We start from the raw sequence: 23,655 nt of genomic DNA on the forward strand, positions 1-23,655 counted from the left end.
ACAAAATTTATCTATAATCATTCATGGATTTTGAGCCTCATGAGGAAACACACTAGGGGCAGGGATATTATTAGGCCTACCATCACTAGATTTGCTACTCATTTTTTGACATTGCAATCTATGCTTTCCCAACATAGAAACTAGCAAAAGTTGTTTTCCAGTGATGAATGGAATCAAAGTCAGTGGTCTCACAAACTGGAAGGCAAAGAATTGAAAAATAAAGTTAATGAAAAAATATTTTGGAGAAAGGCAGCAGAGATTGTGAAGCTTGTTGAGCCACTGGTTAAGGTGTTGCGGTTGGTGGATGGGGAAAGATTGGCTATGGGCTTCATTTATGAGGCTATGGATCAAGCAAAGGAGCAAATAAAGAGGGCATACAAGGATAAAGTGGCTAAGTATGGGCCCATTTAGGCAATCATTGATGATAGATGGAACAATCAACTCCATCGCCCTATACATGTAGCTGGGTATTTTTTAAACCCACGATATCATTATAAAGCTAAGGAGACAGGAGCTTTTAGGGGGGAGGTTAGAGATGGACTGATTGACTGCATTGATCGCATGATCCCATTGGAGTCTGATTAGCTGGAGATACACCGACAGGTCATGACCTTCACCAATGCCTCGGGTACCTTTGGGAAGAACCTAGCAAAGGTTGCAAGAGAAGCGGATGAGCCAAGAAAACAAAAATTTCAATTTTCAAATTCTTAATAGTTTTTTAAAATTTTGTTAAATCGTTTATAATTTGAAAGTTGGATATAGTTTGTAATTTTGTTGAGCTAACTCATTACACTCCTATGTTTTTTGCGGCACAATGGTGGGAGGCTTTTGGTAGCCATTGTCCTAAATTGCAGAACTCTACAATTCGTATTTTGAGTCAAACTTGCAGTGCTACTGGGTGTGAGCGCAATTGGTCTGTCTTTGAGAGGATTCACACAAAGAAGAGAAACAGTTTGGATCAAAAACGATTAAATGATCTAGTCTATGTCCAATACAACCTCCGGCTCAAACGCAACCAATTGCTGAAAAAAATACCTGATTCAGATCCCATTGTGTTGGAAGACATTGATCCAACATCAAATTGGGTAGTGGAGAGTCATCCAACAGAGTTTGATTCTGATGAGGATCTTGATTTGGATTTACATAGGGAGGCATCACTCGAACATGATGTTTAGTTGAATGCAGATCCTGATCCACTTGTACCAGCCTCAGCCTCACAGCCAGCAAGTCCTCCAGTTGCAGGTGCTTCCTCTGCTCAGCCACGACAGAAGCGCAGCCGCATATCTCGTCTATCTCAGCTTGCATCTGCTGCACAGCCTGCTAGTGCTACCACTTCTACAGTTGCAGTTGGAGATGATGATGAGGAGGAGCCATGGGGCCCCCTGTCTGACTCTGATGATGATCCAGAGATTGATCCACATGATCTTGGCTCCTCTGGCAGTAGCTACTAGCCAGTAGTACTGGTCACAGTTTACTTTTGTTGTAGAGGCCATTTCTAGCCTCCTTGGTTATGTGTTTTTGTTTTGAATCTTTGATCATGTATGTATTGGACAGTGCACTGGGTGCCATTTTGATATAATGGATATATTCATGAGCCTACTTTGATCATATGTTGTTTTCCATCTATATTCTAATGCTGTGTGTTTGGAAACATGAATGAAAATCTTTAAAATTGTGTTTTTTTATAAATAAATAAATAAATATTTAATGTATTTTTTACAATGACCGAGTCATTGAAATCGAGTTGGCCAAGTCGATACCGAGTCGGAGTCAACCCTCAGCCGAGTCAGTGTTGGAGTCGGAGTTTTAAAACATTGGGAGATACAACCAGATGGCCTTATTGAGCTACCTCAAGTTGCTATGGATGAGCAGGAACCTCAAGATGAGAGTGATTCCTACCTGGAGAGCATGTTCACTAAAGATCTGAGTGATGTTGATGACATGGATGTTGATGACATGGCTTGAGGAAGCCATTGTTCACTATTAGCTATTTTTATTTTAGTATTTTAAAATTTCCTAGTTCATGTTTGGAGATGCCTTAAGGCAAATTTTGAATGTAGTATGACAATGGACATATATCATGATTCTTATTAATATGTGAACTCCAATTTGCACTTGATATCAAACTAGAAATTTTAAAATTTCAATGTGAATGTTGAATGTTCAATGATGTGCATGTTTAAATCTTTAAAGTTTAAATCATAAATATTTTAGTTTTCTTGTTTAAAGTTGAAAAATATACAAATTCATATATATTATAATTTATAAAATATAATATTTATATATTATATATATAAATTATAATATACCCCCGAAGAACCCATGCACCCTGTTTCAAAAAAAGAAGTTCCCATACCTGTACCCGTCCCCGAACCCACGTTTCCTGGCAACATAGGTTTATACTTTAAACTTTCCCTAATGTCTTTCATAAAACAGTTTAAATACACATTGTTGTAGGTTCATTTTTGCAACTCCAACAGAAAATACATGCACAATAGCCAATATGCATTTAACTAGGGTATTCAAAGAGTCCAAACTGATTTGTATAACACTCAAAAATTTATATACTACTGGTACATGACAATAACATAATAAAATTAAACTAAAACAGCACTTTTTTCTTTTCACCAAAAAAATACAGAGAGAACAATGTAGTAGTGTAACCTGAAAATTTTATTTTTGGTGCCACCTCCCACATATCAGTCAAAGGTAGAGATGAGGCCAGCCATACAACTCAGAAAATAGCAGCTTCCAACTGATACAAACGTGCCTTTGTTTGTTGAAGGAATAGGTTCCACGAATTAGGAAAATGACTATTCTTGGGCTTTAGAGTTCAAGCATGGAAACATTAGCAATATGTCCAGCAAAAAGGGGAAGTCGTAGCATGCCCAAATTGAAGGTAATTACCAACTAGACACGCTCCTTGCAGCCATAAATTTACTTCATAAAATCAGCCCTTTAGAGATGAAGATTCAACATCACACTCAAAACTTGATATGGCCCTCAAACTGAGATTCAACCTTTTTGGCAAAGGAACTCGAACTCCAATGATCAAAACTTGTCTCTTTGTCTTGCTTTTCAAACCCAGCCTTCCCCTTAGACTATTTGAGCAGCAAAAATGAGTGGGAACCATTCTCTCCTTCAACAGTGACTTAGCTTCAGACCTAGGCTTGAATCTTTGGCTCCACACAACTGTCTTCAACCTGAAAGATGTTAAATGAAGAACAATAAATTAGAAATTCAACTGATAATTCCTTTTTGAACTCAAATCTCTAAGAAATCTCTCTCCTTTGAATTCCAACGATGAAATCTGAATGATTTCACTCTCAAATCCAACTAGGGTGTCTAGTTTCAACACCAAAGTCATTCATGGCGGCTAGGGTTCCAAAACCCTAACCTTCTCCGCAAGGAAAGTCTCCAAGAGCTCTTATCTCCAAAAACTCAAATGCACGAATGAATGACGAGAGACCCCCTCATTTCGCTTTTTTATAACTCACTTACTTTTTCCCTCCAATTAAATATTTAAAAGCAACTTTCCTTTCCTTTATTAGTAAAGTGACTTTTATAAACTAATTAAAGTCACGTTTAATGTTGGAAAATGCTTAATTCACCTTTGTGGTCACACTGGCCACCCAAAGCCCCTTTTTATCATTCTGCCATGTAGATCTTTTTAACCCGATTCCAACGCGCTAATACACTAAGGTGTTTCTCCAAGTAATCAGCCCGAAACAACACCTTAAGCGTAATTAATTAAAATATGTTTGTTAACATGTTAATAACACCATTTTACGAAAATCGTTGGAATACAACATAACCAAGAGCAAATCATGGGAAATTGATCCCAATGATGAAATATGGTAAGCGATCCTAGTCGGACCTATAAAACTCCTCTAAAACACTCTGGGCCCACCAATGGAGTAATCTCACTCCTATGACCAGGCTAACACAAGCTCTGGAAAACCCTCCTAACCACCTTGCCAGGAAATCCAAAATTTGGGGACATTACATTTTCTTCAATACACAAAAAAAAAAAAAAATTACTTGTGGGTTATCCCGTGGGGCTTCTTAACCAAAAGTGGGTTATCGATAATTAAAGAGGTATATCTCCTCAACCATGAGGACTTACGAGACGTACCACATACCATTCGAATCAGCATGATGAGAAGAATCAGATGACGACAATCCTCAGTCCAAATACAATGACCTTTCCATCCAAATTCTCATCAATTTCGGGGCATCTAGGGTTTACCAAGGCTTCCTAACCATTGCAGCTTCAATCAATGCAATCTAGACAAATATTAAGAGCATTCAAGAACCAACGTTGGCGTTAATGACAATGCCATTCAACACTAGAAGCCCTAAGGTTGTACAGCCCCCTTTGTTTTGCCTCATATCGCTGTTCTAACATCATTTCCAAGTGATTCAAGGTTTATTACAGATGCTGAAAATTACTTACAGAAATGAAGACAAGTGGAAGCAAACCCTTGCCTTGGGATACATGAAACTCAAGCATAATCTTCTTGTATCATTTATAGTTGATTTGAATTTTAAAGGTGCCTTCATTGAATATTTCATTGACTTTAAATCATATATTAGCTGTCCAAATCATTTTGCAGGTCTTATCACTCATTTGGACTCAGTCGATTTTCAACCCCCCTTAGTTGAGGGCCATTTTCTTAATAGTTAACTTGCAGATTGAATATCTTTTCAACTACTCATCCAAATTTTGTGTTCTTGTGCTCACTGGAAAAGATCTTCATAGTCATAAAACTTTCAACCTAGTTCCTTGAGTTTTAAGTTCACCAAGAGCTAGTTTTGGGCTCCTGAATTGGTCTTCTGCTTGCTGTCCTGGTACAATCTTCGGATATTGCAAGTTTGAACAGCAAGCTTATCTCCTTCTTATAGCCACATCAATCAAGTATAACACTTCCAAATCATTTCCTATTGTGGGAAGAAGTCTTTATAGTCAATTTACAGCATTTTCCAAGCTTATTTCATTGGTCTATTGAGTATTTTCTTCACTGGTCTGCAAAATAGTTATGCTGTTACATCATTTATCAGATCAAATTTTGTCATTGAATTAACTTCTACCTCTTCCATATACATGTACTTAGGCACTGGTCTACTTATACATTTGGCTGAGTGTGTTTGTAGGGATACTGACCTTGGTGTTTTGTAGAGTTGGCCTAAAGTGAGAGGACTATGCTAAGGTGAAAATGGATGTGTTCTTAATAGTGCTTATCATTGAGCAGGCTTGGCTGAACCTTGCCAACCCTACTAGTTGGAGTGGAAACAGTCTGCAAACACGTTTTACAGCTTGCTTGTCCAAATAATTCCCCTTTGTTTTAACTTTTGGTACAATGAGAGGCTGTTAGAGTAAATATTATACATGTCATATTAAGTGCCTAGGAGTACTTGTAACATATACATGATGTGATGTAATCATGTCATAAATTATAAAGCTGAGTTTTGTAATAAAATCATTTATTGTTTATTAGGCATTGGTGAGCTATGCCATATAATCATCATATGTCTAAGTTAATTTTCAGCTTTCCTTTGTCTGCAAATATATTTACAAATAGAAGTATTACCAGATGATCATGCAAATCATTTAGTTAAGAACTTAACACATATTGGAGACTAATTCAGTTCAATATAAGGTCATATCTCAAACGCATACTAAAAAAGCTAACATATACTTTCTATGGAAAGAAGGATTCACAAGAAAATTCCCTTGAAACCTTTTCATTGTTCATCCTGTTTCCCTTTAGATCCAGAGAAAAGTCATCCAATCTAAGACTGTCATATTCCAATATACATGGGTTCCAATTTCCAAGAGATCAATTGAAGGGAACATAAATAAAAAAGAAGAAGAATTACATGGAAGGTTCCGACACCACAAAGGTACAATTCCTTTGTAAAACCTGCATGCATGAAAAGTATGTGTTTTCATATGCCCAATAACGCAGTGGAAATTTGATAAATGTTCAACATTAAGACAATTGTCTATACCAATAATACAGAAGGAAGGAGCAAGTAAACCACACAGAAATTGTCTATAGTTTGCATTAGCCATATTCCTTACCCTGAACAGCCTTCAGTTGAGTAGAGCTTTGGGAATCCATCAACCAAGCCCTTAGCAAATCTAGGCTGTGTCTGAACTTGAACTTTCACAGCTTCAAAAGGGCATAGAGCAACATCAGCAATTAGCTGTGCAGAAGCACTGGATGCAAGGAAGATTAGAGTTTTCTGATGCTTGACTTTATCTGGGCCAGCAGCATCACAGTAAAATTTCTTGAAGTACTCGTACAAGCCAAACCTGCAGCCACCTTGGACACCATAGCCAAAAAGCTTCCCTCCCCAGCCTTTCCATAGGCCAGCTGGACCTTGTTCCCTCAATATAACACCAAGCCCAGACCAAATGTTTCTGTATTTAGCAGGATTAACCTGCATTAGTAAACACAAGAAAACATGTGGTTATAGAGAATCAATTTTCAAAGTAGGATATAGAGAAAAGTAGACCAAACATGGAGGACATCACGCTGAAAGAACACAACCGGTAGAAATGAAAAGAAATTATACTGATGACCAAAATAGGTCAATGGGATTGGAAAGCACAATATGCCAAAATGAGCAATAAGGAGAGTTCAAAATTCATCTCACAAGAACACAACAGAATTTAGAAAACCTGAAGCTTTAAGAACAAGAAAATCCTACATATCATAGGAAGCCAACTATAAAATACAATCTCAAAATGGTGGACAGGAAAGTAGTAAGTAAGAAAAAGAGTCAGCCGTTATCATCCTCAAAGCCAAGAACAATGTCCATCCCAGGAACCTGTCTGGTAATGTCCCCTTGAGAATGACCTGCACTAATGGACCCCTCGGGGATGATCTGTGGTGACCTCTGGATGTTTCCACTAGGAATGAGAAAAGGAACTACAGCTGAGGTGGAAGCTCTCCTAGCATCCAAGGTTGAAGAACTCCTGGTAGTAGACAAAAGATACTGGTAAACTGTCCATGACTCATAGTATTGTACTGGTGTCACTATCGGTAAGCTCTAGTCCTTGTGACCCCAAACTTGACCTGACTTGGAGGCTGAGTGGAGGGTGTCAAGGGGTAATGTCTTATAGACCTATGACCATCCGTCTAGGTAGTAATTGTTGGGTGTTTAAACCAGTGTTCCACAGGGATACGTCCCCGCGCTTCCTTGCGCTCCCGGGACATGGGGACGTCTAGGGGACGTTTCCTCACATCCCCAAAAAACGGAAACGTGAGGAAACTCGAAGGGGGGTTTTTCCAAAAAAATTGAGGTCAAATCCCTAAAATCTTATAAATATACTATGAATCAACGGGGTGAAGGGTTTTTTTGGTTATTTCATATTTGAAGGGACCAGCAACACGATGGGATGTTGATCCAGAGGATCATGCACGAGTAGATATGGAGGAGGGACTTGATGAGACACAATGGGGTTGGTTGGTGTGCCATTTAGCATGTTTGAGAATGCAACTGATTCTGATTTAAATGGTGACATGGTTGATCCGCATTTATTCATGCAGCAGCTGGATGCAAAGTCTAGCAGGGCATTACCTTGAGCAATTAAGCTCATTTGTCATTTGATATGTTCTTACGTTATCTGCTTTTCTGTTTTGGACTTCAGTTGTAGACTCTTGTTTGTTTTGAATCTTGATATATGATATATTAGACTTGACTCTATCAAAAACTGATCTTGATGTATCAAACTTGACTTTTATTTCAATATTCATTATTCACAGTTGGAACTTCAACATTGTTTAAACTTTTATTTGCATTGTACAATGTTACAGTTACATGTATGAATCTATCATGCTTTTCATTTTAAATTTGTTTCATTTATATGATTCATCGATTTATCCTTCATGATGTAAGTGTTATATAATGATTAAGACAGTTAAATTATAAAATTTCAATGATATATTTAAAAATTTTTAGTATTTTACTATTTTTGTCAGGGTCCCTTATGTTAAAGACCCTGATGTCCCCCCACGTTTCCTAAAAATTGGTGAGGAGCTTTTGCATAGGCCGCTCCTGCATTTCCCCGCTCCCCCGTCCCGCAAACTTGGTGGAACTATGGTTTAAACATCTCAGTGCCCATCCCTATATAGACATCTTGGTAGTCATGATATGCTGGGAGAATGAGGCAATTTATGCGATTTTGATGGAGGGATGTTGGACCATATGACTCACAAAGATGCACATATAACAACAAAAATACTCATTATATGTTAAAAAATCAAAATTTACAAGTGTTCAACAATTCAGAGAAAGATTTTTTAGTTTAGGATAACAATAGCTCGTTTTCATTCACAACCATATCGGAGGTCTTATTGGTCAATTGGTCTGGCAACTAATACAACCATTGGCATTCATAGCATGGGTAGGTCAAATTGTGACTAGGTAATAAGATTGGAATCATCCTTGCATAAACATGCATTTTTATAGGCTTGAGGGATATTCTTTGAATGGGAAGACTCCATAGTAATTCTACAATCTATCATTAGCGTTACTTGCATGAATGCTTGATCTATGCTTGAGTCCTTCCCCAAACAACTACCTTTCGATCAATGAAGGCTACTCTATCTCCTTTATCTTCTAAACTTGAAATAGAAAGCAATTTTTTGCGCAACCCTGGAACAAATAGAATGTTGTTGAGGTGGATGTTGCTTCCATCCTTGAGTTTTATGGAAGTTGATCCAATGCCCTTCACTGGATAGCTTTTGTTGTCTCCAAGTTCCACAAAGTAAGCGGATTTTCCTTTTGATAAGGTCTTCAATTGGTTGGAGTGACCAGTCATGTGCCTTGATGCACCACTATTAATTACCCAAATGTCTTCATCTTGGAATGTACCAGAGAGAGCCGAAAAGAGACCTTCGTCCCTTTCATTGAACGATGCCTTCTTTGCAAAAATAAGAGACTCCATGCTTCCTTGATACCTTTCTTGAGATGGCTTGCAATCTTCTTGATGAACTTCTTCATTGTAGAGGAGATCTTCATGATGCCCTTAGAGAACCAAAGCTCTAATACCATGTTGAGAATTCAATAGGGCAATGAATATGTTAATTCTCTTATCTTGATAATTGTTTGTGTTAGCTTTTACTTATTATCTTTGTTCGTTATTATTCCAATGTGCAATAAATCAAACTACCAGAAATAGTAAGAACAGTGACAGTATATAGGCTGCAAGCCAGGGCCAAAACCCCTCCTCTTGAGGGGAAAATCTCTTCTTATCTTTCAGATCTTTCAATTGACAAATACCATGACCTAGACTCAGACACATACTCTCCAAGATCAAGTTTTCCACGGCCTCCTGCTATAATATCTTCGACCTCCCAGTAGATCCAAAATTTTGCTCCCCAACAACTGTTGCAACTGTTGTTGCTTCTCTAGGAGACTTCGATCTCCCTCTAACAGCATTCCTCTTGACTTCACTTGCCTTGACTTGAGTCCTAGAGCTAGTAAGATGCCCTGAGAGACCTTTGCTTGCCTTCCTTTCTCTCTTGCTTCCAAAATCGAACATCAAAATATCCCAGCGCAGAAACCCTAACTTCGCACTTCGAGAAGAATAGAGAAAGACCCAAACACTTTGACTTCTTCAACCTTCTCTCCTTCGCACTTCTTCAACTTTCTTTGCTTTTGTCTTCTTCACATAAGAGATGAGAGAGTGAGTGAGTCAAATGGAGGACAAGTTCCTCTTATATATAGGCTTCAAGGGTGGATGTGGCTCTTCATGTAGGCCGACTTGACAGCTCATTAGGCTAACTTGATCTAGGAGGTATTTTGACACTTTCAAGACAAAATAAATTTCTCTTTGCAATTTACAATGTGCCCATAAGGTCTTCCATATATGACAATGACTCTTATACCTAAGACAAACCCTAGAAGCACTCAATGGGTGCTTGACCTATAAAATAAAAGAACTTGAGCATGAAACCCATGCTTCAATAATAATAATAATTTCTTTTTCATTTTACATTTACAAGAATACATTTCATACTAATGAAGACCGAACCTAGTTACACATTTTTCAACAAACCTAGGTCAGGACCTCATGCCAACAGAATTGTAGGGTCAATAAATAGTAGTACGGCTAATCTATTGAATCAATTGCAACAATTGTATTTACAATCTGCTTCTCTGGCACAAGCTTTGTCGTCAGTGGTTGTGCCTTCCCAACCTCTAACAGTTAATGTTGTCCAATCCTCGAATCCCAAAGGAGACCAACAATTTGATGGGAAGAAGAAGGGATGTGGTAAGAAGAAAGATAAGGCTGGGAAGGGGAATGCAAACAAGTCTAGTAATGATACTGGAGAGGGCAAGAAGGAATCAAAAAAGAAAGTAAAATTCCCATGCAAGTTATGCAATGGGGATCATCTTACCCATATTTTCCCTAAGATTCAGGATGCTCAGCGCTTGTTAGCTCAGCAGGGTTCTTCAAGTTCCCAAGATTTGTTGACTAACCCTTTTCCCCAAGGACAGCGAATGTTGGCTAGCACTAACACTGGTACTGGAAACCCCACAGGGGGCAACCATGAAGGGGAATCCACATCGAATGTCTATATGGTGAAGTCTCATGTTGATGTTTCTACAAGATCACATGATTATGGTGAGCCAAAACCTTCTAAGGCTAAGGCTGCTTCCGATATCCCAGAGCCACTCCATATCAAGAGGCTCGTAGTTGAGCCTATACCTTAGATGTTGAAAGGCTCTACAAAATGTTCAATTATTAATCCCAACGCTAGGGCTGCTCAAAACTAATCTATTATTGAAGATCTGGCTCAAAGCCCCTATGCAATGTCAGCATTAGAGGTACTCCAATCGTGTCCTGCACAAAGGAGTGAATTGTGTTGAGAAATCTAAGGGCTTGTAATTTTAATGATTTCTCTATTATGATAACTGCTTGTGAAGTAATTTCAAACTTTGAACAATCAAGAACAATGAATTTTATATGTTAATGATTACTAACTTCATCAACCAACTACCATGCATAATAAACAAAAGAATAGTAACACAAGATATACACAGCAGCCAGGGCAAAACCTCTCCAAACTTGAGAGGAAAACCCACGGTAATTCTTCTTATAGTTTCTTATCTTGATAAAATTTCCAGGACCAATAAAAAGACCCTTGAGACCAAGTGACTCCAAGATCAAGGCTAGAATCCCTCCTTACTGTTGTTCTCTTCACTTGCTGCAATACGGATCAGATCTTGCTGCTACACATGGATGATCTGGCTACCTTCTCCCTTCTCTTCCTCCTCCAAGCTTTCCCTTACTCAAGATAGTCAACGTTGCCCTTAAACAAGATAATTTGTCCTTTTGAAATGACTGTTCAGAAACCCTACCTGTAGGTCTTAATCATGAAGTTTTCATGGACTGCAACTCAGTCCTAGTAATGCACAACACCTTCGCACCAACAATTTCAGATAAGCTCTTCCAGCCTAGTTCTACCCTCACACTTTATGTAGATCCTCCATACATTGATAGATCGATGATTAGGCTTGATTAGAAGGCTTCGAAAGGCAACAACATTGACTGTTCAAAACAGCGAAAGCAGAACCCTTTGATTTCAGAACACAGTCATAGTGTTAGGGCTCTTCTAGCCTTATGATAACTTCGCTCTTTTCAACGTCAATCTTCTCCTTGAATTTGCGGCTAGAACAACCTTTCAAATCAACCATATAGTTATGAAATGTCAAGCCCTAATCCGGATCTATATGCCGTGAGGGAGAGCAGACTCGTTGATATATTCGTATGAGGGAACAGACTTCTGCGGCTATGGAAAGGCTCCTCTGCGGTCATGAACAGACTTCTACTGCGGCTACGTTTCCTCGCTCTCTTGGACAGAGTTCTTCGCTTTGATTGGTGATGGATAGTCTTGACTGCGGCTCCTCTCTTCTCCTTATCCTCGCATCCACGAACAGTAACCTTCGCATGGAAATGAGACCCAAAACAAGTGATGAGTGGTGTATTCGAATGAGTGAGGAGAGGGCTATATTTAGTGTATGAGGGTTGTTCATTAAGGCGACGTGTCACCCTTTTAAGCCGATGTGAACATGATTTAAGCCGACGAGAACATGGTATAAATCCGACGTGAACATTCATATATAAATATATATATATATATATGCCGAAAATACATTGTCTTTTGCATTTGTTTGGAGGGATCATTTCGTAGCTCTTTTGATCTTGCCTTTGAAGGAGTTTTGCCAAACGATTCTTGCCTTGATCTTGGAGTCATGCTTGTACATTTTTCAAGTGTATACATTTACATAAATGACACAACCTATCACCTAGCCTATAGCTCATAATGAGAGCTACTAAAACAAATATTTTGATCATGAAACCCATGATTCAAATACACAAAAAAATGCTAGATATAAATTACGTCATTTACATTGGCTTGTGTCATTATGAAGACCGATCCTAGTTACACTTTCTTCAACACATTGCTCACTGCGATCGGAGCAATAGATCCGAAGAACTCTCTTGTTATAACATTTGATATGTCAAGTGCTAAGAAGAGACTCCCTCATCACATGGCTTTCCAGATTAAATCTACATATCGGAAAATGAATATCTTTCGAACTGTAGTTGATGAAGGGGCTTCCACATGTGTCATGTCGATGTCATGTTGGAAGGCTATCGGGTCTCCGGAAGTTGTTCCTTCCCCTACTCTCCTTACCGCATTTGATGGTCATTCTCATAGGCCTCATGGAATTCTTCCAGCCTTTCTCGTCTGTGTTGGGGGCAAGGTTGTCAATGTCGAGGTAGAGATAGTTGATGCCAACCTTGATTATAATCTTTTGTTGGGTCGAAATTGGGTTTATGCAATGGATGCTATTGTTTCATCATTGTTTCGCATCCTATGCTTCCCCCATGAAGGGAGAATTGTTACAATTGATCAAATGGCTTATTCTCCTAATGATCCCAATGCATCTTCTGACTCTACCATCCCCTTGGTGAAGAATACCAAGCAACCTATTGAGAATTTGGGAGTTGGAATGTATTCCTCATTGATGGGTACTTTTGATCTTCCTTCTCCTATTGCTCATGTTAATGCCATTTCATCCTCCAAGGTCGCTCCTCGAATAGGTTCTTTCAGAACTCATTATTTTTTTGATCCTTGGCCCTTACCCCCCTCTACTGCCACATTAGAAGAGGGGCAAGTAGGTGGAATGGCATACCTTATATTTGTAGTAGAAATCACGTACCAATCTATAGTGAATTCTGCAGATTCCAATCCCATTCCTCTCCCATCAGAGAATTTGGATGGTGATGTGGCTCTGGTCTGGACCACCATTTGAAGAGGCAATCCTAGAAGCAATGACTGGTGCAGAAAGACCGTGGAATGATTTGCATCATCAGTCATGTTTTCTCCCTGACAATCAAGTTGAGTCAAATTTGTCTGGTCCTTCTTCAACTGGAAGTGTTCATAAAATTCTAAACCTTTTGGCCCCAACACAGATTTTTGCTGAAGGTAATATGTCCAATATTTCGGCAACCATTCCAATGAACATTTCCAAGTATCCCAATATTATCGAGAATATCTTCATTGGAGATTCATGTTCCCCTAAAGAAATCAAGATTTATACCAACCTTTTTAAGGAATTTCGAGATGTGTTTGCTTGGTCTTATGAAGAAATGCCTAGAATCAATCCATCAATAGTTCAGCATGAGATCAAGGCATACAAAAACACTAAGCCTGTACGGCAAAAGCTTCAACCGGTAAATCCTAGGAAAGCAACAGCTATTAAAGTTGAGGTTGAAAAGTTGCTTAAGGCGGGTTTCATATACCCCATTCCTTTAACTGAATGGGTCTCGAATCCAGTCCATGTTGATAAAAAGCAAGGAACGATCCGGGTATGCATTGACTTTAGGGATTTGAATAAGGCTTGTCCTAAAGATAATTTCCCCACTCCATTTATCAATCAGATCATTGATGAGTGTGCTGGAAATGAGGTGTTCTCCTTCATGGATGGTTTTTCAAGATATAATCAAATAACTATCCGTCCTGAAGATCAACACAAGACAACATTTATTTGCCCCTGGGGTACATTTGCGTACAAAAAGATGCCTTTTGGCCTCAAAAATGTTGGAGCTACTTTTCAGCGGGCCATGTCTTATGCTTTCCATGACATCAAGCACATAATAGAAGCATATTTGGATGACCTAGTTGTTTGTTATCGAAAGAGAATTGATCATCCACATCACCTTCGTCTGGTTTTTGAACGATGTCGTCACTATAAGATCCGGTTGAATCCTAATAAATGTGTTTTCGCTGTCACATCCAATCAATTATTGGGATTCATTGTGTCCAATGAAGGGATTCGTGTTGATCCTTTCAAGGTTGAGGCAATACTTCAGTTGCCTCCCCCGTCAATGGTTCATCAACTTCAAAGTCTCCAAGGTAAAGCCAATTTCTTAAGGAGATTTATCGTAAATTACGCCGAGATTACGAAAGGATTTATGCGATTACTGAAGAAAGGAGTTCCAATTGTTTGGGACGATTTTGATCAGCGCTCTTTCGATGCTTTGAAAAAATCATTGCCCTCTGCTCCTCATTTGAGTCCACCCGATTATACCACGGATTTCCTCTTATATCTCGTTGCGGCAGAATCAACCATTGGTATAGTTTTGGTTAAGGAAGACCATGCTCTTAGAGAGCATGTGATTTATTATCTGAGCTGCGGCTTAGTCGGTCATGAACTTATGTATTCTTATATAGAGAAACTGGCTTTGGCAGCAGTTCACGCAGTCCAATGACTTCGTCACTATATTCTACTTAGAAAAACTTTTGTGTTGGCTGATGTCAACCCATTTCAGTTTTTCCTCAGTAGGCGAGTGATTGGGGGCAAATATAATAAATGGATTGTCATCTTACAGGAATTTGATCTTGAATTTATGTCAGCCAAGTCCAAAAAATCTTTAGTATTCGCAGAATTGATTTCAGAGTTGCCTTGTGAAGAGGATGTTGTTTATGAAGAGTCATTTCTGGATGAACATCTCTTCCTAATCTCTTCACAAGATCCTTGGTATGGAGACATCATAGTATATCTCCAGACTTCGAAGTTTCCTCAAACTTTTTCAAAGGATGAACGTGGAAAAATAGAGATCCTTGGTATGGAGACATCATAGTATATCTCCAGACTTCGAAGTTTCCTCAAACGTTTTCAAAGGATGAACGTGGAAAAATACATCACCTAGCCAGAAATTATATTATTATCGGTGACACTTTGTATCGTTGCGAGATTGACTCAATCTTTAGACATTGTTTAACCTTAGAAGGAGCTGACTCTCTTCTGAATGGCTGCCACAGTGGAGCTTGTGGAGGTCATCTATCTAGGCTTGCTACAACCCAAAAAATCTTGCGTGCAGGCTATTTTTGGCCCTCGATTTTCAAAGATTGCATGGAAGCGGTCAAAAAGTGCCATCCTTGTCAAGTATATACTCAGAAAATGCGCGCTCATCTAGCTTCGCTTTTTCCCGTCATCACTGTCGGTCCTTTCACAAAGTGGGGTATTGATTTTACGACTTGTAACCCAGCTTCAACTAAGGGTCACAAGTACATTATCGTAGCGGTGGACTACTTTACGAAGTGGGCCGAAGCTATGCCTACTTTCAAAAACGATGGTGAGACAGCAGCTCTTTTCCTTTTCAACCAAATCATTTCACGTTTCGGTATTCCAAGGGAGATTGTCACTGATCATGGCAGTCATTTTTAGAATAAGATGATGTTTGAGTTGGCTTTAAAGTTAGGATTTCAGCAAGAGCATTCATCTTTGTACTATCCTCAAGCTAATGGTCAAGTTGAAGCCGTGAACAAATCCCTCAAAACTATCTTGCAAAGGACAATCAATAAAGCTAGATCCAACTAGCACATCATGCTATATCCTGTGCTTTGGGCATACCAGATGTCTGTTAAGACCACCATGGGTTTTACTCCTTTTCAACTAGTTTATGGTTTGGAATCAATCTTCCCTGTGGAATGTGAGATCCCATCTCTTAAATTAGCAGTTGAACTTCTTCCAGACACATCTAGTCTTGAAGAATGCCTTATTCATTTGGAACATCTCGATGAGCAACGTCGGGATGCAGCCACAATGAATGAGGCTCATAAAAAGAGAGTAAAGACCCAATATGACAAGACTGTGCGTCCTAGGGTTTTCTCTGAAGGTGACCTTGTCCTGGTCTATGACCAAGATAAGGACACCTTGGGGGCAAGCAAGTTCAAACCCATGTGGTACGGTCCTTTTATCATTAAAAAGGTCTTGACAAAAGGTGCATATCAGTTAGTTGATTTCAATGGAAATGTGTTGTCGAAGCCCAGAAACAGGCTCTATCTTCGGAAGTTTTATGCCTAGGTTGTTGCCTAGCATTTGCTTTGTTTTGTAAATATTGTACATAGTTGTTTATTTCTGTCTATGGGTCTCGTGGTGATGTTGGTATTTTGATCTGCTTTGGCAAGTTTCGATGGGTGATCTGGTGTATCTAGGATTCGCTGATGGTGCTAGTAGACATACTCAGAACTTAGCTTCCGTCACTTGGGTAATATATTATCCATCTAGTCAGTTGTTAGTCTCAAGAGGCATATGTATCGGTCCTGCATCCAACAATATGGCTGAATACAGTGTTGTCATTAATTTACTATCCGAAGCAATATCTTTTGGTATTGAATCGTTAGTGGTTTATTTGGATTCACAGTTAGTGGTGTCTCAATTAAATAACATATATCGTGTGAGAGATCCTTCATTACATCGCAAATTTCTGAGAGTGAGATTATTACAAAGATCATTTAATTTTATTACTTTTATTCATATTCCATGATCAGAAAATTCATTTGTTGATTCTATAGATAATCAAGCATTAGATTGGCACATTAATCATTCATCACAATAAAATAAAAAATACCATAAAATCATCTGTATATATGATCAAACCATCGTGAAACTGTTTGTATATAGATAGGAATAATATGTCCAAAATATTACAAAATGTGGACAAATGTCCTACAAAATTAGGGCTTAAGCCCGATCATGTCCATAAAAGATCAGTCATCTAAATCTAAGTTTGTGGGCCCTGCCCTAGATGAGCGTCACGGAAGAAGACGATGGCATTTGCCACCCATCGGAAGAGCCACACCCACTCTCGTGGTACTCCTACCACTCGCCTCTGAATAGCCTCAGGGAGATCCTCTATGGCTACCATGGGAACCTGGCGAGTCAAACTCTCCAAGTTCCTCTAAACTGTATGAAGGACTCTCTTGGTCTCAGTTGTTGCTCTCTCTGCGTCTCTGCCATGACACCTATGCCTAGGTAGACCCTCAGGTCTCATTGGTCTGACATCTGCATCATGATCAAATAATCTTGTAATATTTTTGTTTCACAAAAAAAGATTTTTAACTTCTTAAGATCATATTCAAAATCCAAAAACAAATAACATAAAAATCTAATATTTTTACCCATCTCACCCCATGCAACGCCCTTGGGAAGGGCCAGATCCGGGTCCTCTCGGTAGTCTATGCCTGCGTAGGGGTAGTCATCTATAGCTATGATTTGTTCCTCCCACCAAAGGAAGAACTCATCATCGAATGCTGCTCGAGTGACTTCGCCCCCACCTAGTCGCCTGATCAAGTCTGCCCATCTGGCCATCCTCGGATCTCTAGGACTGTTGATGGTGGTAGACACTCTGGGTCGGAGTGCTAGTACTCTCTCAAAGAAAAAGGAACAAAGTATGCTACCATAGCCGAAATGCTTCGTTTTCCCTCATCTCACTGAAGACAGTTGCTTCTTCATATAGGTCAAGAGCCCTATACACCAATCAAAGACTTTCAGACGAAGGCACTCTACCGCCAAGAACATGGCAGGTCGAGAGGCCTGATGTAGAGTTTGTCGAGCCTGCCACTCTGACAATGGTAAAGAGAATGATCTTGATTAGCAAGCTTCTCACATCCTTGATCGAAATTTGAGATCCGACCTTGTTTGTCCCTGGTGTGCAGTAGATATCTATGTAATCAGAGACATTTAGGCCTCCCCAGGCCCTCTCTTTTAGATCAACTACATCCCCTTTTCGAGAAAGTCCTGTAATGAAGTAAATATCTTCTACATCAATTTGTAAAGGCATTTGATCTATCATGAAAACCTCCTGCTCTAGATCCCAGTAATGGACAAGCATATCTAGCAACCGAGTTTGGGTTTTCATATTTGACATCATGAAAAATTTGAGCAATCCACATCTTCTTAATGCATCCAATGCCATTGGATCCTCTAAAACCTCATTGTCAACTTCACTATGCTCCCTCTCCTTCCAAACAATTTCCATCCTGCAATTTCAAGGAGATTCATCCATTAAAAATTGGAATTTTCAAATTTTTCTACACGTACGCTACTTTTCTAAATGACAGTTGCATGTACACGCGTCTTTGATTTTGAAAACCCGTGGGTAGGGCTTTCTATACGCGAATTTCAAAGGGCCTATCTGCGTACAGGCAGAGGCAAATTCAAAATTAAAATTCCTACGGTGAAAAATCGATTGAATCTATTCAAAATGCATAAATTAGATGGCATTATGGATTTAGAATTACCTGGAAGCCTTCGATTGATGAATTGGTTGAGGAAATCGTGGAATGGAGTTGCCCAAATTTTTCTCCCAAGCTCTCAAACTCTCAACACTTCCAAGTCAAAATGAATTATGGTGAGTTGAAATGTCTTTTTATAGTGAAAATTTAAAAACCCACTTTTATAAATTTCATAATTTTTAATTTTTATTATTTCATGAACTTTTTAATTTTTGGCTTGAAATGTTGGGAGAGGTTGTTTTCTAGGGTAAATGAAGACTTTGTGACATTTTTTCAACACTTCGACTCCACGATCGCAGACCTATCGTGGCAGGTATCATTTTCATCACTGGCATATAGGTTAGGACATATCACTTTTTCCGCTGCATTATGCATCTTAACCTCATACTGCGATATTTTTCCATAGGTTCGACCCCATTATGTTGCGGTTTTCAAACCACTTTCACTCGTCATCTTATAAAATCATAACATAATGGTAGAGCCATTCCTTACATGGGCTTCCTAGTTAGATCCTTGCTAGCATATGTTGCCCATGCTGCAAGAATTGCTTAGGCTCGGGAGTCCTCTTTAGTCCCGCCATGACTTTGCGATGAAGCCTCATTTCTCTTCTTCTTCGCTATTATTCTGGCTTTATACCCTAGAGGCTCCCATGTGTTAAGTTGTACCATTGCATTGCATATTGACTACTTGTACCCTTTTGGCCTTAAGTCGGCTTCATTTGGACTCATGTATAAGCTACTTTTTACCATGACTTTTCTACAAGTTCAAACCATGCATTCATTAGCCTCTACGACTTGACACCTTTTATCCGTCGAAAGAACATTTCTTGTTGACAACCAGTGTTCACCACCTTGCATTGAGCATCGGAATGTTCTAGTCCCAAGCAATGTTTTAAAAAACGACCGGCTCGGCCGAGTTCGTCTGAGCCAAGCTTGAAAATTGTGACCCGGCCGGCTCGGACGAGTCCGTATCAACCCGGCTAGGTTATGTACAATGGCCCAGTACCTTGAAAAAACACAATTTTTTAATTTTTTTTAATATTTGTTGAGTGTGGGGGACTCCAAATGAATTTAGTTTTTGTTTTGTTGGTCTTTGGGGTCCATTCCCCTCTCCCAAACCTTATTTAACCCACTCAACCCCTCTCATTCTCTCATAGCCATCTCATGCATTTGAGGGAGAATTTTAGTGAGAGTTTGTGAGGAGTTGTTGAGTTTGTTTTTGAAGCAGCAGTGAGGAGTCTTGGGCAAGCATTGTAGCTAGAGTGAGAAGCTTCTTGGGCAACCATTTGGAGCAGCATTGAGGAGTTGGTTTCTTGGAGCAAGCTTGAGGAGGCAGTTTGTGCCTGAAGGTATTTTTTTCACTTGTACAAATCTATTTTTGCTTATTAAATTTTAGTGCAAATCTAGAAATCCTAACGAGTGTTTTTTTGTGAAAGAAATGAACATTGAATCAATGTTTTTTTTTTTCATTTTCGGATTGTTTGCTTTCATTTCCAAGTCAAAAAATGGCACCTAGAGTGAAAGATGCTACTTGGGCATATGTTGAAATGGTTGAAAGTCGAATGCATTGCAAATTTTTCCATAGGAAAATTAAGGAAGGTCATAGGGGCATTAACAGGCTAAAACAACACTTGCGGGGATTAGAGGCCAAATTACTCCATGTACCTCACCAGAAATTGGGGAGATTAGGAAGGAATTGTTAGCTAGCTTTGAGAAGTTTAAAGAAGATAAGGCTAGGCAAAAAGAGTTATAAGCTAAAATTGGGAGGAAGAGGAATATACAAAAAATGATGGCTACCAACCCCCATTTTGATTTTCAGGGTTCTTCCTCTATCCCTTGTACTGATGCATCTAACGGTTAACCCCTTCCGATATGTTCCTCCCTCTTTTGAGTCTATTCAAGAAAAGGGAAAGCGTAGAATGAAAAAGGATGATATGAATATCAAAAGTTATTTCACTCCCTCCTCTCCATCAAATGCACATGGTCCTCAAGCTAGTAGAAGTCAAATGCAGCCCACTTTAGATGACCACTGGAAGAAAGAATTGAGGGAGACTGCTTGTGATTACATAGCTAGATGGTGGTATGATGCTGATATCCCCTTCAATGCTTCCCGTTCACCATATTATGAGCCTATGTTTGATGCCATACATGCTACTAGAAAAGGCTTCAAAGGCCCTACTATGCATGAGCTAAGGGGGTATCGTTTGCAGAAAGAAATTTCATCCATTAATGAGTATTTGAAAGATTTCAAGGACTCATGGGCAAGAACAGGATGTACCATCATGTCAGATGGATGGACTGATCAAAGAAACTGTACCATCATAAACTTTCTTATCTTCTACCCATGGGGAACCATGTTTTTAAAATCAGTTGATGCATCTGATAAGGTAAAAGATGGGCAATTGTTGTTTCAGCTATTGGATGAGGTTGTTGAGGAGGTGGGGGTGGCTAATGTTGTTCAAGTCATCACAGATAATGCCTCTAACTATGTTCTTGTTGGTAAACTGTTAGAGGAAAAACACAAGACCATCTTTTGGACCCCATATGCTGCACATTGCATAGACCTCATGCTTGAGGATATTGGAAAATTAGATTGGGTCCAAAACATTGTAGATCATGCCAAAAGCATAACAAAATTTATCTACAACCATTCATGGATTTTGAGCCTCATGAGGAAACACACTGGGGGTAGGGATATTATTACGCCTACCATCACTAGATTTGCTACTCATTTTTTGACATTGCAATCTATGCTTTCCCAACATAGAAACTTGCAAAAGTTGTTTTCCAGTGATGAATGGAATCAAAGCCAGTGGTCTCACAAACTGGAAGGCAAAGAATTGAAAAATAAAGTTAATGAAGAAATATTTTGGAGAAAGGCAGCAGAGATTGTGAAGCTTACTGAGCCACTGGTTAAGGTGTTGCGGTTGGTGGATGGGGAAAGATTGGCTATGGGCTTCATTTATGAGGCTATGGATCAAGTAAAGGAGCAAATAAAGAGGGCATAGAAGGATAAAGTGGCTAAGTATGGACCCATTTGGACAATCATTAATGAAAGATAGAACAATCAACTCCATCGCCCTATACATGCCACTAGGTATTTTTTGAACCCACGATATCATTATAAAGCTAAGGAGACAGGAGCTTTGAGGGGGGGGGGGTTAAAGATGGACTGATTGAGTGCATTGATCGCATGATCCCATTGGAGTCTGATCAGCTGGAGATACACCGACAGGTCACGACCTTCACCAATGCCTCAGGTACCTTTGGGAAGAACCTAGCAAAGATTGCAAGAGAAGCAGATGAGCCAGGCAAAAAAAAAAAAATCAATTTTCAAATTCTTAATAGTTTTTTTAAATTTTGTTAAATCGTTTATAATTTGAAAGTTGGATATAATTTGTAATTTTGTTGAGCTAACTCATTACACTCCTATGTTTTTTGCAACACAATGGTGGGAGGCTTTTGGTAGCCATTGTCCTGAATTGCAGAAGTTTGCAATTCGTATTTTCAGTCAAACTTGCAGTGCCACTGGGTGTGAGCGCAATTGGTCTGTCTTTGAGAGGATTCACACAAAAAAGAAAAACCGTTTGGATCAAAAACAGTTAAATGACCTAGTCTATGTCCAATACAACCTCCGGCTCAAACACAACCAATTGCTGAACAAAAGCCCTGATTCAGATCCCATTGTGTTGGAAGACATTGATCCAACATCAGATTGGGTAGTGGAGAGTCATCCAGCAGAGTTTGATTCTGGTGAGGATCTTGATTTGGATTTACATGGGGAGGCATCACTCGAACATGATGTTCAGTTGAATGCAGATCCTGATCCACTTGTACCAGCCTCAGCATCACAGCCAGTAAGTCCTCCAGTTGCAAGCGCTTCCTCTGCTCAGCCACGACAGAAGCGCAGCCGCATATCTCATCTATCTCAGCTTGCATCTGCTGCACAGCCTACTAGTGCTACCACTTCTACAATAGCAATTGGAGATGATGATGAGGAGGAGCCATGGGGCCCCCTGTCTGACTCTAATGAAGATCCAGAGATTGATCCACATGATTTTGGCTCCTCTGGCAGTAGCTACTAGCCAATAGTACTGGTCACAGTTTACTTTTGTTGTAGAGGCCATTTCTAACCTCCTTGGTTATGTGTTTTTGTTTTGAATCTTTGATCATGTATGTATTGGATAGTGCACTAGGTGCCATTTTGATATAATGGATATATTCATGAGCCTACTTTGATCATATGTTGTCTTCCATCTATATTCTAATGTTGTGTGTTTGGAAACATGATTGAAAATCTTTAAAATTATGTTTTTTTATTAAAAAAAAAAATTTAATGTATTTTTTACAACGACAGAGTCATTGAAATCGAGCCAACCGAGTCGATACCGAGTTGGAGTCGGAGTCAGAGTTGACCCTCAGCCGAGTTGGTGTCGGAGTCGGAGTTTTAAAACATTGGTCCCAAGAACTAGTGCACCTACCTTTAACACTCGTTCTTTCCATTGTATTATAGGCATTCTTTTATTCTTTTTCAAGCTTTAAATATGAAAAAGACAAAAAAAAAATATATTCCAAAAAGAGCGGGAACGAGACATTTACTTCTATATTTGATGGCAGCAAGAGTCAGTTATGTCGCCCTTGAACAAAGCACTCAAAATAAGTCTTTCCTCCATTGGGATGGGACTTAGTTCGACTTTAGGAGAGCCATAACCTTGTTCTTGAGTCAGTCCTCCTCCGATTGGTTATCTCTTCCAATCATATGGAGAGTTTGTTAATGCCTCCTGCATTGCAAACTTATACAAAGTTATTTTATGCTGCCATATAGTCACATATGAGTCGTGCTTTTGTTCAAGGGAAGTCAACCTGTGTCAGCCATTCTACGATGTCTCTTGACTCATTTTCAATCAGCCATACCCGATCTGTCAAGTCATCTTCAGTATCACATCAGTTATTTGGTCCTTCACTCATGTTGGTTAAAAAGGTCTCCATTGACTTCTTGCTGGCGGGTTTGCTCTTATCGACTCCAACAAATTGCTCTGAGAGTA

At 39.3% G+C, this 23,655-nt stretch overlaps 1 protein-coding gene across 1 annotated transcript in view; it reads right to left on the reverse strand.

Moving 5' to 3' along the window:
* The window catches only part of LOC149234627 (mitochondrial phosphate carrier protein 1, mitochondrial-like), a 197,418-nt gene that overhangs the window by 123,183 nt on the left and 50,580 nt on the right, over window positions 1-23,655 (reverse strand). The window contains exons 2-3 of the mRNA XM_089371891.1: window positions 6,086-6,447; window positions 5,881-5,924 (exon numbers count right to left, since the gene is read on the reverse strand). Of these exons, the coding sequence (XP_089228017.1) occupies window positions 5,881-5,924; window positions 6,086-6,447 (406 nt within the window). The remainder of the gene's footprint in view (window positions 1-5,880; window positions 5,925-6,085; window positions 6,448-23,655) is intronic.

Source organism: Pinus tabuliformis, chromosome 8 (genome assembly GCF_031772625.1).
Source record: "Pinus tabuliformis cultivar Carrire ecotype Pingquan chromosome 8, CPIR1, whole genome shotgun sequence".
NCBI classification, from domain to species: Eukaryota; Viridiplantae; Streptophyta; class Pinopsida; order Pinales; family Pinaceae; genus Pinus; species Pinus tabuliformis.